Here is a 17,230-nt window from a genome sequence, read left to right as displayed (position 1 = left end):
TTTAAATAGTTTAGTGACCATTTTGTAACTTTTTGAAGTTAAATGACCAAATTATAAACTTACTATTAGTTTAGTGACTTTGGGTGTAGTTTACCCATAATATAAATAGGGATATTAGATATTAGAGGTGTTTGTGGGTTGGGATTAGAGGTGCTCATGGGCCAGGCGGCCCGGCCTGGCCCGACGGCCCGCCCGAAATATGGGAGGGTTTGGGTAAAAATATAGGCCCGAAATATGGGCTTGGGCAAAAAAATGAGGCCCGGCCCGGCCTGGCCCGAATATAATAAATATTTTTATTATTTTTTATTTTTTAATTTTAAAATACTTTTAAAATACTTTTTTTTAATTTTTTAAATTTTAAAATATTTTTAAAATACTTTTTTAAGTTTTTTTAATTTTAAAAATATTTTTAAAATACTTTTTTTAATTTTTGTTTTAATTTTCAAAATAAATTTTTGGTATTTATTTAAAAAACGGGCCGGGCCGGGCCCGGGCTTATGATTTTTTTTTCTCGGGCCGGGCCTGGGCAAAATTCTAGGCCCATATTTCGGGCCGGGCCTAGGACTCGGGCCGAAATTTTTTCCTGGGCCCGGCCCGAACCCGGCCCGGGCTAGCCCATGAGCACCTCTAGTTGGGATAGGTTGAGTTTGGTTGGGACTATGTATGATATCTATACATTTTATATTTGCCCAAGCTCAGTTCAACCCAAAATATGAGTTTAAAATTTTATTCAAAACTACCTATAATTGTAATGACTAACACAAGCCTGTTTTAAGCTTACCCATATATTTTTTAAAAAAATATAGTGTTTTTATTTAATATTTTAAATGAATTTTCTTTTATTAAAATCTTAAATTCAGACAACTTATCATAAAATTTACTTAGGGTCTGTTTGATTGCCAGTAAAATATTTTCCGTAAAATGATTTCGGGAAAATGTTTTACTTTTCTGTAAAATGATTTACTGGAAAATATTTCCTGGTGTTTGATTGAATCTGTAAAATATTTTCTACTGTTTTGGCGATTTCTTGGAAATATTTTTCAAAAAATTGTTTTTACATATATTGATATATATTAATAAATTTTATATTTTAAATTATTTTTACATATATTGCAATGATTTATTTATAATAATACTCAATTATTAAGCTACAATATTAATCGTTATAAATTGAAAATTAGTATCAAATAAATTATTTGTAATTGTGTTAAAAAACAAGTATTGAATAATTAAAAAACAAGTTCTTGGAAAATCAATAAATAGAAGCAATTTTCTACCGGAAATGAAGGAAGGAATGAAGGAGGCGATAGAGAGGAGAGCACGGAAAATGTCTTACGGAAATTGAAAGGGTAAGACATTTTCCCTAAAATGTAACCCATTTTCCCTTGTTTTGGAGTTCATTTTCCAAATGGAAAATGTTTTCCGCCAATCAAACGCTGGAAAAGTTGGAAATGATTTTCCGGAAAATCAATTCCTTCAATCAAACAGACCCTTAGTGTAATTTTTGTTTGTTTTACAAATTGTCTTAAAAACTTGTCATGCGCCTCTTTTTTCAAATATTTATTTTTTTAATATTTTACTATACCCCTATAAGACACTTGTCAACCCCCTAACCCTACTTGTAGAGCTTTTTAGACTCCATTAGTAGTGTACCAAATATTTTCCCTATAAGATACTTGTCAACCCCCTAACCCTACTTGTGGAGTTTTTAGACTCCATTAGTAGTGTACCAAATATTTTCCCTTGTATTATTATATACTTAATGTTATATTATATAAATTGCATTATATCTGAAAGTAAAATAAAAATAAATTACAGAAGTATAAAATGAGTTGAGTTTCGGCCTTGAATGTTGAAGACCAATCTCGGTCCACATCTTGAACGGACCTAATTTTTTTACCTAAACCCATTTTTTAGTTCTCATATTTTTGTTCAAATCATCTCATATTTCGAACAAACCTCTAAATTTAGATGAATAACCTAAGCCATGAATAGATTTCTTAAATACTTTTTACATATCAAAATTCAAATTTATAAAACAAAATGCAAAGTAATTATTGATTAAATAATTTAAATGATGGTCCGGCTATCTTTTCTAAAAATATTATTTTCAATATACAAACTTGAATTCAGTTTTTAAAAATATAATATACACTAAGTCAAAGTATAATTTTAAAGTTTCTGTCTTATTAAATTTACCTCTATTATTAGTGGTATTAATGATTGAACCTTAGAGATTTTTTTTTTTCAATTTATAAAAAGTAATCTTTCGAAATTATGACTACACCTCCCAATAACAAGACGATTTCAAGTTTCAACCTGCCTTTCGATCAAATATAGTTGGTATTCCAAGGACTAGGCCTTGAGCCAAGTAACAAGTGGCAAACGTCTCTGTATTCTGCTGTGTTTGGAATCCATATTTCGCCATCTTATCCCCTTCATCATAAGTTGAAGAAACGAAATAAACTTCAAACCAAGAACTTGCCTGAAATCTGTAAACCTCTTTCCATTCACTGACAAATGTGTGATCAATAAATATTTGGCGCCTATACATACACTAGATTGTTCTACGTTCTTACCAACTCAAACAAGGCAAATGCAAAGTGGGGTTTGATGTTACAATCGCTTAATTGTTAATACGCGTTGAGTTTATCTACTGATTCCTCAAAAAAAGAAAAAAAAAACCCTACTTTCACTACCGTTTATGGGATACACTTTAGCAGGTCTGGAGTACAATTAGCAATGGCACGTATTTCCCACTTATTTTTCTCCTTTCACTGTTTAAGTTGATATACCCACAGGAGCCTTAATTCCCTTCAAACATTTTTTCTACTAAAATATTGGACTCCTTACCATGTTTAACTGCCACGTTATGAGTGGCGGCAGTGGAGAGCAATGAAGTCAACAATTAAGACATTTGATATGGGAATAGTGTTTAGCTTTCAAGTTTTTCAACTTTTATCGTTTTCATGTTTGTAGCTTTCATTAGATATCAATGATCGTTAAAGCTTAAAGTTCCACTAACCCTTTGCTATAAATAGGGTATTCTATGTTACCACTGAACTACAAGAATCGTTACTTGTAATTCGTGAGTGTTCTTTCCTTTTTTTGGTAGTGGTTTTTGTTGAGTGTTCTTTCGGAAGAAAACATGGGGAAGATTTTAGGAAATGTTGAAACGGTTGTTGTGATGGTATTTTTGGGGGCTATATTAGTAGGAGTAGGTGATGGGCGACGATTAGAGAGTGTGTATTGTAAAAATAGTCAAAAGAGTGGTCGCCATGTTGATTGTTTCGGGATGGGTGGGGGTTGGGGTGGTGCACATGGTGGTGGTGGTTGGGGAGGAGGTGGTAGTGGTGGTGCAAGTTCTGGTGTTGGGAATGAAATTGGAGGTGGTGGAGGTGGAGGTGGAGGTGCTAGGGGTGGTAGAGGAGTAGGAGCAGGTGGGGGTGGAAGTGGAGGTGCAAGTGGTGGTGCTAGGGGTGGTGGAGGTGGTGTTGGTGGTGGTGTAGGAGGAGGTGCTGGAGTGGGAGTAGGTGGTAGTGGTGGTGTCGGGGTTGGTGGAGGAGTAGGAGCTGGTGGAGGTGTTGGAGGCGGTGGAGGAGTAGGAGTTGGTGGTGGAGGTGGTGGAGGTGGTGGAGGTAGTGTTGGCGGAGGTGCAGGAGGAGGTGCTGGAGTGGGTGCAGGTATTGGTGGTGGTGTTGGGGCTGGTGGAGGAGTAGGAGCTGGTGGTGGTGGAGGAGGAGGTGGAGGTGCTAGGGGTGGTGGAGGTGGTGTTGGCGGAGGTGCAGGAGGAGGTGCTGGAATGGGTGCAGGTATTGGTGGTGGTGTTGGGGCTGGTGGAGGAATAGGAGCTGGTGGAGGTGGAGGTGCTAGGGGTGGTGGAAGTGGTGTTGGCGGAGGTGCAGGAGGAGGTGCTGGAGTGGGTGCAGGTATTGGTGGTGGTGTTAATGGTGGAGGAGTAGGAGTTGGTGGTGGTGGAGGTGGAGGTGGAGGTGCTAGGGGTGGTGGAGGTGGTGTTGGCGGAGGTGCAGGAGGAGGTGCTGGAGTGGGTGCAGGTATTGGTGGTGGTGTTGGGGCTGGTGGAGGAGTAGGAGTTGGTGGTGGTGGAGGTGGAGGTGGAGGTGCTAGGGGTGGTGGAGGTGGTGTTGGCGGAGGTGCAGGAGGAGGTGCTGGAGTGGGTGCAGGTATTGGTGGTGGTGTTGGGGCTGGTGGAGGAATAGGAGCTGGTGGTGGTGGAGGTGGAGGTGGAGGTGCTAGGGGTGGTGGAGGTGGTGTTGGCGGAGGTGCAGGAGGAGGTGCTGGAGTGGGTGCAGGTATTGGTGGTGGTGTTGGGGCTGGTGGAGGAGTAGGAGCTGGTGGTGGTGGAGGTGGAGGTGCTAGGGGTGGTGGAGGTGGTGTTGGCGGAGGTGTAGGAGGAGGTGCTGGAGTAGGTGTAGGTATTGGTGGTGGTGGTGGGGTTGGTGGAGGAGTAGGAGCTAGTGGTGGTGGAGGTGCTGGAGGTGGTGTTAGTGGAGGTGCTGGAGTGGGTGCAGGTGGTGGTGGTGGTGTTGGGGCTGGTGGAGGTGTAGGAGCTGGGGGTGGTGGAGGTGCTAGGGGTGGTGGAGGTGCTGGAGGTGGTGTTGGTGGAGGTGCTGGAGTGGGTGCAGGTGTTGGTGGTGGTGTTGGGGCTGGTGGAGGAGTAGGAGCTGGTGGTGGTGGAGGCGTAGGAGGAGGTGGTGGTGGTGGTGGTGGTGGTGGAGGTGTAGGAGGTGGTGTTGGCGGAGGTGCTGGAGTGGGTGCTGGTGGAGGAGTAGGAGTTAGTGGAGGTGGAGGTGCTGGAGGTGGTGTTGGCGGAGGTGCTGGAGGTGGTGCTGGTGGAGGTGTTGCAACAGGTGCAGGAGGAAGTGCTGCAGCAAGTGGAGGTGTTGGGGCTAGTGGAGGTGGAGGGGTAGGAGCTGGTGGTGGTGTTGGTGGAGGTGCTGGAGCGGGTGCAGGTGCTGGTGCCGGAGGTGGTGCCAGTGTTAGTGCTGGTGTAGGTGTTGGAGGTGGTGGTAATGTAAGAGGAAATGCTAAAAAAGGTGCAAGAGTTGATATAAGAGGTGGAACAAACGATGCTGTAAGAAAGACTGATCAAAATAAATCTTAATTCAAGAAGTCGAAAGTGTTGAAAATCTTTATTGGGGTTAAAATTAATCATGCACGTGTAGTTATGCATGGTTATGTCACTTTGTAAGCTCGTTAATTACCGTTGTTACATTAATATATAATAATGAAATAAAGGATTTAGAGATTTTATGCTTTGCTTTAGATGGTTAGTTATTTTTTTACCATATAACTTTTTAAACATTGGGTTAATAATTGATTAAGATTTCAATTTAACTCTTTAAATAGTTTAACCATAAAATGTGAAAATATTTTTATTTTTATTTTATAATACTATTTGTTGACAACATCATTTGTTGTTGTTAAAGTGAATTCATGATTTTTTATAAAAATAACTTTAAACACTTAATTATTTTTTGGTCGTTTCTATGTAATTTTAATTGACGGAATAAAAATAAGGTTAAAGTATGGCATGAGTTCCTATATTTTTGGTACATTTGAAATTTAATCTCTCTATTTTTATTTAAAAGAATTTAGTTCCTTTACTTTTTAGATTTAAAATGCAAGTCCACTTGTAAATAACACCATTAAAATTTCAAATGTACGAAAAATATATTAACTTGAAACATATTTTAACCTAAAATAAATAAAAAAATCATATAATTATTTAAAAGAGACTTTCTCTATATACGAGAATGAGAGCACTTATTTTAGTGCATAACTATTGTAAACAAAATGTTCTAATTATTTAGCTTGTGACTAAGCTTGCAACTGAGTTGAACTTAAATAACGTCTTATATTACTACTGATTGATAGTGAATTACTCACCCGATAAAACTACATAAATAATGTAAATTTTTGAACTGTATAACCAACTTTTGTATCCATTTCATATTTTTAATCTCTTTTAACTAATAAAACCATTTGCAACTAAACTTGCAATTGGAAGGTAAAATCATCTAAAAAAATCTGCACAATATTTTAGATATGTTAAGCCATGAACTTGAGTTTGGAATTTTTCTTATGCCCTAAATTTAGAACATGTTTTGGCAGCTTATCAATCCATCCTTCTTTGTCAATATATGATATATTCACAAATTGACTGAGTTGAGAAGCACTGAGTTTCCTCAGCCATGGCACTCGCTTTGAAGTGTTGGCCCCTGCTCCCCTGCAACTATTCTCTGCATACATCAAATTTCCTCTGCAAACATACCCATGGTTTCAATCTTTAGAACCAAATAATAACTTAAAAAGCTTGAGAAAATAAGTTTAATTATGAATTTCATCTTCTACTTTACAAAAATTGAGAAGTAGTCTTTAAATTTGATCCTCGTATATTGCAAAAACTAGGGAATTAGTTCAATTGGATAAGAATATTAAACCTTACCATTCATAAAATAAGATGACTATTTTGACAAACCGTAGAATAAACTTGTTTAGGGGACAGGTTATTTGCCCAAGCTTGAAGATTAGTTCAAAATTTTGGAGTATTCGAACAAAAATATTAGGCTCAAAAAATTGGCTAGGGTAAAAAAACCAAACACAGTTAAAATAGGAGTTGAGCTCGAACTTCAACATTCAAATCTCGAGCCCAACACATTTTCAAGTTTATGATATGTTTTTCAAGTATATCATACTATAATGTAAATATAAAAAATGTTAAATTGGGTATGTTTAAAAGATATATATATATATATATATATATATATATATATATATATATATATATATATAAGGGCTGCAAAAGATATATATAATTACCATATATTAAATAAAAAATTAATTTTAAAAAATAAAAAAGATAATATGAATGGGCCTAAATGGGCTTAGTTTAGCCACTTACAAATATGGGCAAGCTTGTAAAAAATTTAAAGCCCATATTTTAGGCCGAGTAGGGCTTGGGAAACTACACATAATATCAATACTATGCATAGACCCAGTCTAACCTGGTTGAAACTAGCCCATGAACACCTGTAAAATGATTAATTTCTCAATTTTCGTAAAGTTAAGGGATGAAAATTGTTGAGAGAGGCTAACTCCTTCGGGAGAAGTCTTCAAAATGTTGTCCGTCAGATAATCGGTTGAACCCCTAATAATATCAAGGTATTGTCCCTATAGTAGGGTTTTGTATCCCTCCTTCATTGGGAACCGTATACGGTTCACGAAGAAGGAAAACCTTATTTGGTGGAGATACAGAGATACCACCTGTAAGAGCTCACGAGAGAATTGTCAATATAGGGTATAATAATTATGTAAATAACCTAGCCTGCCCAAGGAGGAGGGAGATAAAAAAAAAACCCCACCACATAAACAATACCTTAACATTGTTGGGGTACAATCGATTACCCGACAAATAATATTTCAAAGATTTCTCCCAAAAGAGTTAGTCCTCTAAACAAAAATCGTGACTGACCCCCCCCAAAAAAAATATATATATATATATATATACACGTATATATGTATGAAGTGAGATAATTTAATGGCATACTCATGATGAACATAGGTCCAAGCATCCCAACCGGAAGCAACAATAATATCCGTCATCACCGACTTATATATAATCACTCTAGAATAAGCTCCATAAGCTCTTCCAAGGTAAGTTTTACCAGTCCCTGAAAAAACACAAGATTTAAAGACAAAGCCACTCGGATCATCCGATGAATTCCTTCCCTGTGCTGTTATATAACCATTGGGATATTGAGGTGCATATTTGCCTATTGTAAGATTTATTTCACAGCTCTGCCAATTACACAAACAACATGTTACAATAACGAAAAAACCCAATTGAAATTTACAAAATATTTATACACACAGAGATACCTCATAGATAGATTGACCACTCCCAAATATAAAGTCAATAGCACCTTCGATATAACAATTTTTGAAGTAATGGCGACCTTGTACGTCCCACAATGTATCTTGTAACCCAAAGAAAGCACAGTTGTAGAAAGCCGATTTGTCACCATAGATTCTAGCTGCTAGGGCTGGCTTTACCGTGTTCTTTATGTTGGGTATTGTTGCTAGAGGTACGTTGTAAAAGTTCTGTTCATAATGAAGAAATTTTCATATCTTCACTTAGTGAACTCTTTTTGTTTATGTGTGATTAGGAATAGGAACAATTTGGTGAAATTTGGTTTTTTCTTTTTCACTCTATTGTATTCAAATTTGGGATTTAATCCCTGTGTAACTTAGTCTTATTTTTAAAATATCATTAGTTTGAATAGATAAGATAGCACTAAATGTATCACTGCATATCTGGTCCGATAACCGGATCGGAACTACAAGATGCGACGAATAATAGTGGAACAATCACGTGCAACTTAAAACATTGAATGATCATATTTACGCACACATTAATTATTACAAATGAAAACGTGATTAAATCAGGCTTAAAATATAATAGATTAGATTCGGGCATGAAAAAGGACCAAATGTAAATTTTTCAAAGCAATATTACTCTTTAACTTGACAATTTTTTTTTTTTTTGGTTCCTAGTGGTCTTTTTAGTCTACACTAGTTACGGAACTTGACAAAATTTTCAAATTTGATCTTTGAACTTGGATTCCGTTAAAGTGTGATGACGTAATACTTTCAGATTGTGTTACATCATCACTTGAATTTTTTTTTAAATTATATAAAATCTAAAAGTATATTAAAAAATTAAAAATCATAAAGAAATTATAAAAATTAAGGTGATGATATGGAACAATCTTAGAGTGTCTCGTCATCATATCTTCAGAGAATTTAAGTTCAATGACCAAATTGAGAAAAACGGTCAAGTTTCGAGACTAGTGCGGACCAAAAAATTTTCAAAAACTAAAGTCGGAAAGTTGTCAAATTCAAAGACTAAATTTACTTTATCCCTATAGTTAATGGTGTACAACTATTTAAACTAACAAATGATATATTATAAAAACAAAAAATCAAATGAAATTATAGGTATACTAAACCTCAAATGAACAAACCCAAACATAATAGAAGGACCAAGACCATAATTTGACCAAAATAATATTATACCTTGAAAGTAATGCCTTTTGCAACAATGCTATCAGGAAATGAAGTCAAAGTAGCACTGTCACAGGTTCTCATATGACTATTCCATTCAATCCTGGTTAACAGTCTCCCAGCTCCTTCAAGGAAAATGCATGGTTTATCATAAGGAATTGTAACTTTCTCCCTGCACCAAACCAACAACACAAAAGTAAAATCACTTTTTATAAATGAATAGATTTGCCTTTTGTGACATTAAATCAAACATATGGAGGACCTGAAAACTCCAGGGGAAATAAGGATACGTATCCACTTCTTGTTATTAGAAGGGATTGAATCAATAGCTTTTTGGACAGTTTTGAAATCTCCTTTGCCAGATTGATCCACCCTGATTGTATCTGCCACCTTAAATTGATGATTTTCAGCATCGAATTCACATTCAAAAGCTTCACAGATACTGAAACAAACCAATAATAATACAATCAACATGAACACAAGGAGGCACTGCATTTTCAGTGAATAACACCAGGCTTCTTTTTTTTTTTAATATCCTCAAAAACAGATTTCTTTTCCTCTAATTCTCACTAGATTATTAAAATATATAGTATTTATTTATATGAAAAAATATACAGAACACAGGAAAGTTCCCAACAATAAAGAGTCAAATTTTCCAGGTAACTGACATTGGTGCTACTTAAATATGTTGCCATATATAAACATATGGAGGATTCTGGTCTAATGAACTTCAGTTTTTTTTATTGGGTAAACTATCAAAATAGTTATTTTTGTTTGTCTCGGGTTATATTTTAGTCACTTATGTTTGAAATGTTACGTTTTAGTCACTTACGTTATTATGTTGTAACATTTTAGTCACTGAGCCGTTAATTTCTATCAACAGTGTAATGGTAAGCTGCTGTGGCACATTAAATCATCATTTCAAACGAGAATTTTAAGTTAAATTCTACAATTGGTCCCTATATTTTTTTCATTTTGACCAATTTAATTTTTCCTTTTATATTTTTTTAACTTTCTTTTTTTTTCTTCTGCTTCTCCCTCTATTTTTCTCCCTTCTTCATTTCTTTTAACATAGTTTTTCTATGTTTTCCATTTGTTAAAATTAGTCCACAAGCTCACCTCACTCAAAAAAATTAAATTGTTCAAAAAATAAATTATAGGGACTAGTTTTAACAAATGGAAAACATAGAAAAACCATGTTAAAAGAAATGAAGAAGGGAGGAAAACAAAGAGAGAAGCAAAAGAGAATGAAAACAAAGAGAATCGAAGACTTAATAATTATTGTAACTCAGTGAAAAATCAATTAAGCCAACAACAAAATTTAGCACTCAATTAAGCTTTTAAAGGATGAAAAATTAATCAACCAAGCTTGTTATACCCCCATCCACGTCAAGACATGTGGCAAGTGAAAAAAACACTCAAACAGTAAAACACCTATTAGACTAAAGGTCATCTACAAGCCCCTTTCCAAGATGGCCATCCAAACAAGCACATATTATCTACCGTCTGGGTCCCTAAGCTTCATCGGGAACATGAAGTTATTGGTCACCACGTAGATTCAACTGCTCCATACTCTCAAGTCAGAATAAATGACAGGATTTGTCCCATCATAGGCATTCTTGTCCCATCGAAGATATTCACCCCACGTGTTCCATAATGATGGCTTAATGGCAAGTCCAACACGCTAACGTGACCTTACATCGAACCCTTGCCTATAAATACCTCCGGAAATGATGAAGAAGGGATGGACTCTCTAAGAGATCAAGCATACACATTGCTAACTTACCTTTATCCCTCAACCTTTATACTCTCTTTATCTTCACTCTTTGTAACCTTCAGCTCTTCGCCCCAACTGGATGAATCGACCTCCACAACAACCACTTCTCTCTTTTATATTCCCTTCTTATTGTACCACAATATCAACAATTGGTGCGATGAGCGTGGAAAACATGGCCTTACAATCTCAAAATAGAACCCCCACTAACCGAACTAACTAGACCGATGATCTAGCCAACTAAGTCAACTCCTCCACTCCATTTATCACCCTCATTTCACTTGCCTCAAGATCTCCCACTGGCTTGAGCTCTGTCCAGACTCCTCCTGCTACTCTTGTAAAAGCCACTCTATGATATGTGAGTGCCCTCCTCCCTACCTTGGAGCAGCTAGTGAAGACTCTTAAGGATTCTCTGGCCACCAACCCTGTAACAACCTAGTTTCTAGTGGTGTCAGAAAATGCGATTTCGAAATCTCATTTTTATAAATCAAGTTTGTAAATATGAAATACAAATATTTAATGAGTTTTTATAAAAATATCTTGAAATCCGGTTAAACAATTTAGCCAAAAATGTGGTTAATTAAGGCTTAGGGTCTAAATTATAAAAGTTTAAGCATTATAGATCTTTAATTAGGAAAAGGATTAAGGACCTAGATGGTAATTATTTAGAGGACCAAAATAGTAAATAAACCAATTTGCAATATGATAGAGTGGATTTTGATTATGATTCCTATTAAAGATTAAATTATTATTAAATTAGGCTTAATTAAAAGTAAAACATGTTTAACTTAATTAATCAAGGTTAATTAGTAATTTTCTATACTATAAATATCAAGTAAGTGGAGAAAAGATGCAAACTCATCATCTTCTCCACCGTCACTTGAAGAAACAAAGAAAGAAAACACCATTGTTGAAGCTTGAGCATTAGGCCATCTATTCAAGTAAGTCCCTCAGCCATTTTTCTTTAATTTTTATGGAAATTAAATAATGGGTGAACAACCCATTTTTCAATTGTGTCGAAAATAGTGGTTTCGGGACCACAATTCCGACGAGTCTGTAAATGTTATTATTTGATATTTACGATTCAAATATAGTGTTATATTGAATTTTCATATGATAAATTTGCTAATTGAATAGTTAGTTAAAATATAAGTGGTTCGACCCTAAAGTCAGTGGTTTTGAAAAATAAGGTATCGAGACCCCGTTTCCACAAAATGAGGCCGTACATATTTTTATTAAATATTTATGAAGTTGTTATATAAGTGAATTGGATTTTGGTCTAGAAATTTGAGTGACCGGATGCTTAATTACGGTATAAGGACTAAATCATAAAAACTGTAATAGTTAATCACTATATATTTTTATTAGCTAAAAGGCGTAATTGTTAAATGAAAAAGAATTTTTATGGTAATTAGACCTTGGCGGAGTAATATGGACGGTTAACGCATGTGATTTAAATAGAAACATGTTAATTTCTAATAAAAATTGATGTAATAATATGATTAATTAAAAGAAACATAAGGTGAAAAGAAAGAGAACGACCTTTATTCTTATTTTCTCAACCATTTTCTCCATTGAATAAAAGAATGAAAGCTTCCCAAACTTTCTAGGGTTCGGCCATTAGCATGGTAAGGGTTTTGAAACCTAATTTTCGTAATTTTTATGTTTTTGAAATAATTGTAGCTAATCTAGTTAGTCTAACTATTGAATTGTAAAATTTTTAAAGTTTTAAAATGTTACTGTTGATGATTTTTAAGGTTTTTATGTTAAACGTCATGGTTGTAAGTTTAGAAATCACTAAGGACTAATTTGTAATGTAAATTTAATTAGTTGAATTTAGGGACTAAAATGAAAATAGTTTGGATTTGACATGAAATTTTTGTAATTACTATTTCTACAAGGTTAAATAAGGATGAAAATGAAAATGGATTGAAAAATGGAGCTTCAATGTGAAAGATATGATAGTTTTGGTTTTACTGGCTAAATTGAATAAAATGTGAACTTCGGAAAATTGTGAAAAATGAAATTAAGTTGATATATAAATTGAATAAGATTTTTAAGGTTATTGGCACTAATAGTTGGGAATAAATTACTATATAAATCAAGATTTGAACCAACCGGTAGATAATAATAATAATAAAAAACTACAGATTAGTCCCTAACACTTCTACTATTGTTGTTTGTACCTGGTAAGTTCATACGGTATAGTTATGTTCGTTTATGTAATGTTTATGTTTGAATTGTGTATTTTATAATGTTTGAATGTATTTTAAAATGTTTGCAAATTGGTATGAAAGACGAGAAAAATGATTGAATTGTAAAGAGTTATTCGAACATGTGTATTGAGCCTAGATGAACATAGGATATGGTACCATTTCTCGAGCTTGGATAATTCGTAAAATAGCTCGAATGGAAGGACCGTCTTGAATAGGTTCAAATGGGTGGGAACCTTGACCCGAAGCACTTGACTACTTTAAAGAATCGTAGTTATATTAAAACTACGACCCACTTAAACTTGATAGAATACTCGAACCTTAGTAAGCGAAGTTGCCACACTCCGTGATGGAAAACGAAGTGATAAGACAATTAGGTGGATACCACAAACTCATAAAAGTTTGATAAGTTTAGTTTAGATCAATGAAGAACCGAGAGAGAATAATTCTCACAAATCAAGTTTATATTCAAAATGGTCTAACCTTAACATTGCCCTTTTACAAGTTATATATAGGCACTATTATGGCAATTAAAATTTGACATTCACACCAGTTATTAACAAAACATTAAAATTCGGTTATAACACTTGATGGGTAGCCAAAGGGTCATGTCTTTTCACTTGATTCAGGCATAGCTGAAAAGTCAGGCCTCTTCACTTGATGAAAACTTAATGGTCCTTTAAATGTGTTATTTGATGTCCCTTCATTTTCCCCTTAACCGAATGCCTTAATGCATTGTGTATTCCTCTCTTCTATTGGCACCATGATTAAGTTTTAAGTACACCAAAACCGATCAAAAATTGAAGAGCCACTCTTGGTCCATTTGAACAACCACCATAATGAGCTTTGAGTGGTTGAAACAGAATAGACTTGAAGAGTCGTTCTTGATCTATATGAACAGCCCCTACAAGATAAATAATTAGATATTAAACATTGGCAACTTTTCATATTCTTATTTAGCTGAAACAATTAACTAAAGACACACATATTTAAAATAGAAACCAACATACTAAAACACACACACAAGCATTTATTTATGAACATGTAACTCCAACCTATTCTTAAACATAATTAACTTATAAGATGCATAAATGCATGGCTTAATTAAAATGCAAACTTATTTAACATATGAGTTTCATAATGCATTACATAATTAAAACACAAACTTAATTAACATATGAGATGCTTTTATGCATGACTTAATTAAATGCAACACACATAATGCAAGACATAATTAAAAATGCAAACTTATTAAATTGAAATAAAACTTAAATAAAGTCCTTTAAATTGTCCCATAATTAATCAAACCCAATGGAAATTTCATCCAACTCTAGGATTAGCTTTTGACTTGGTCTTAGCCCAATCAGATCACGACTAATTTGGACTTGTTCCTAATGTCCATACATAGGCCCTTTAAATTCCTCTTTGACCCACTTGGTTCGACCCCTGATAGTTGACCCATTTAGTAAACACAAAGGACCCGTCTTTGTTTGGGTTATCTCAAAAAGAAGTGGTTCATGGAAATTCAGCCCAACATCAACTTGTTTCTCCTTGACAAGAATTGATTCAGCCTTGGGGCATGGAATCACATTAGGATAGGATACAATTGGTATACTAATAGTGTTATTCGTGCGCTGTACGAGTTTTATATGAGATATGACATTGACGTACGGGATATTCACTGATTGTACTGGAATCCAGGATTTGTTGCAGATTATCGAATTTATCTCTATGAAGATTCAGGTGTGTTTTTGGAGGGATGTGTAGCCTATAGGCTTGACACTTAGTGCCCTGGTGTGTTTTGGATGGTATAGCTCATTCGAGCCATTAGGTGTGTTTTGGATAATATAGCTCGTTCGAGCCATCAGGTGTGTTTTGGATAGTATATAGTTCGTTTGAGCGTTCAGGTGTGTTTTGAGTGGTTACCCGCATATTCGTATTTGTTTATTATAGTTCATCGGGATAAACGGTTATTGTAAATGGGATGTTGATTGAATGGTAGATGAGATAATGAGATAAACCATAAATGTATTATGTAAAAGTTGTTTATGTTCAATGGTTTTGATGATATAACATTGATTTGGATTGAATTGTATAAAATGGAATGTTATATAACTTGAATGTGATTAACTCACCTGTTGATATAAATTGTGGTAACAAGGAAAATTGCTCAGTTAATTATTTTGTTATGTAATTATGGGAATTAAGGTAAGTTATATTGTTTTGAACCTATGAACTTATTAAGCATATATAATGCTTACTATGTTCCCTTTTATGGTAATTAACATCTAAATTCTAAACTATCATGTCAACAAAGGGTAAAAGTATGTTGGTTACCTTAAATCGCTAATTAGCTCGTGTAAGTTAGATGAGTAAGTAAAATAGTTTTTCTGTTAAAATTTTAAGTATCTACAAGGTATAATAACAAATTTAATTTTTAATCTTTACAAATTTATTTAATTTGATCCCTACTTTTTATTGAAAATAAAATAGAACTTTTTAAATCAATAAGGCTAAGGGTCAAAAGGCCTTAGCAACAAAATAAAAAATCAATTAAGCCTTTTAAATTTTAAAATTTATTATAAAATCATAAAATTTATAAAAAAATTATAAATTTTTATTAAAAATAAAATATCAAGCCAATAAAAGAAAATGGGTCAAATTTTTTAATATCTTATAATCATTAGATTTTATTGGGTCGGTAATGTTATTTTTAATAAAAGAAATTTTAAATTTTTATACATTTTTCTTATAATTTTTTAATATTTTTTAAATTTTAAAGGAGTTTAATTGATTTTAATTTGTTACTAATGCCTTTTTGACCCTTTAGCCTTATCAATTTCAAAATTTTCTAATGTACTTCCAATAAAAGAGTAGGGGTCAAATTGTGTAACACCCCAAACCCAGCTTAGAAGTCATGATCGGATATTGAGGAATTACGTTAACTTGTTTAAAAGCCTTTGCTTCAATCAAACTAAAAACGCATTTCGGAAATATAAAATTTGGCAAAAACTTACACATACGTCTAGAAATACTTAATTTCGGAAACACTTAACTTAATCCCAAAATTTGAGTTCAAAATCGTATTTGAAAATAAGCATTTTCACAAATCATTTCTAGTTTTAAGGAAAATATTCGTTGAAGTCGTTTGTTTATTTATAGAAAAACTCTTTATGGTTACTTAATTTGCAACGGAAAACTTTTAGAGTTTTAATACTGAAAACTGAATTATAAATTTAACTTGTGAGGTTTTGCAGTATCACATTCGCAAATATCAATATCAACGAATTAAACGAAAACCAAAACAAAGCCCAAAAACAAGTTACAGTTTCCAAAAGACTAAAATAAATAATAATGAAAATCATTATTTCTTTAATTTAACTGATTAAACCATCCGACCTTCCGCACGTCGTTTGATTATAATTTACCGATTACCTGAAACGTCAAAAATAAAACAAAGGGGTGAGCTATAAAGCTTAGTGTATAACTAAACCCAAACAGAGATCATACATAACACAATATACAAATCAAAGTTTCACAGAGAATTTCATAACGCACAAGCAAACATAACTGAGAATGCATGATTATGCCAATGCAAAAGTTTCAGAAAACCAAAATGTAGATTTTTTTTTCCAGAAAACTTCCTACCCAACTTCGCTACACACCAAAATAGAGTTCCCCAGAACTCGTCCAACCAAATCACACCAACAAATAATTGTGGACATTGCCACCAGAGTTGCAGTTAAAACTGCCAGATCAGAATATATGTGGTCGAGCCACTATATTGCAGCCAAGCTGCCAGAATAGAAATGTGGATAAACCACCAGATGAGACAAATCATTAAATTGCTAGAACTTCCTCCTTATAATATCATCTCAACCCCATGCATGTGATATGACACACAAAATAGAATCAGAATAATGGCATGCTTAACATACAATCAAATATGGTGATTTCAAAAATTTATCTAGTATTAAGAGATCAAATTAACAGAAACAAAATCGTGTGATGATATCACAAAACATAAGTGTTAGAATATAACATATTTCATTATCACACAACCGATCAAAAAATCACAGTATACAAGTCAAAGCACTTACCTTAGTTTCAGACTTGGTAAACATATTAGTACGTCTCAATTGTCATTTAATCACGA

At 34.2% G+C, this 17,230-nt stretch overlaps 2 protein-coding genes across 2 annotated transcripts; one reads left to right on the top strand and one right to left on the bottom strand.

Annotated features, from left to right (window-relative positions):
- The first annotated feature begins 3,148 nt into the window (after positions 1–3,148).
- LOC105764051 (glycine-rich cell wall structural protein) lies at positions 3,149–5,286 on the top strand. Its single transcript, XM_052625264.1, has one exon. The coding sequence runs from the start codon at positions 3,149–3,151 to the stop codon at positions 5,123–5,125; it is 1,977 nt and encodes a 658-aa protein (XP_052481224.1). The 3' UTR covers positions 5,126–5,286.
- Positions 5,287–6,057: 771 nt separating this feature from the next.
- LOC105764050 (probable pectinesterase 29) lies at positions 6,058–9,807 on the bottom strand. The gene is made up of 4 exons (XM_052625035.1): positions 9,350–9,807; positions 9,100–9,259; positions 7,571–8,124; positions 6,058–6,283 (listed from the first exon to the last, which is right to left on the bottom strand). The coding sequence occupies exons 1-3, from the start codon at positions 9,580–9,582 to the stop codon at positions 7,885–7,887; spliced, it is 633 nt and encodes a 210-aa protein (XP_052480995.1). The 5' UTR covers positions 9,583–9,807; the 3' UTR covers positions 6,058–6,283; positions 7,571–7,884.
- Between the last annotated feature and the right edge of the window lie 7,423 nt (positions 9,808–17,230).

This window comes from Gossypium raimondii, chromosome 12 (genome assembly GCF_025698545.1).
Source record: "Gossypium raimondii isolate GPD5lz chromosome 12, ASM2569854v1, whole genome shotgun sequence".
Lineage (NCBI taxonomy): Eukaryota > Viridiplantae > Streptophyta > Magnoliopsida > Malvales > Malvaceae > Gossypium > Gossypium raimondii.
This window is presented reverse-complemented; position numbering and strand designations above follow the sequence as displayed.

Coding starts and splice junctions, on each gene's coding strand:
- LOC105764051 (XM_052625264.1), top strand. CDS start 3,149: ATGGGGAAGATTTTAGGAAATGTTGAAACGGTTGTTGTGATGGTATTT.
- LOC105764050 (XM_052625035.1), bottom strand. CDS start 9,582: ATGCAGTGCCTCCTTGTGTTCATGTTGATTGTATTATTATTGGTTTGT. Junction 9,260..9,349: donor ATTTCCCCTGGAGTTTTCAG/GTCCTCCATATG, acceptor GGTTTGGTGCAG/GGAGAAAGTTACAATTCCTT. Junction 8,125..9,099: donor CAAAAGGCATTACTTTCAAG/GTATAATATTAT, acceptor CATTATGAACAG/AACTTTTACAACGTACCTCT.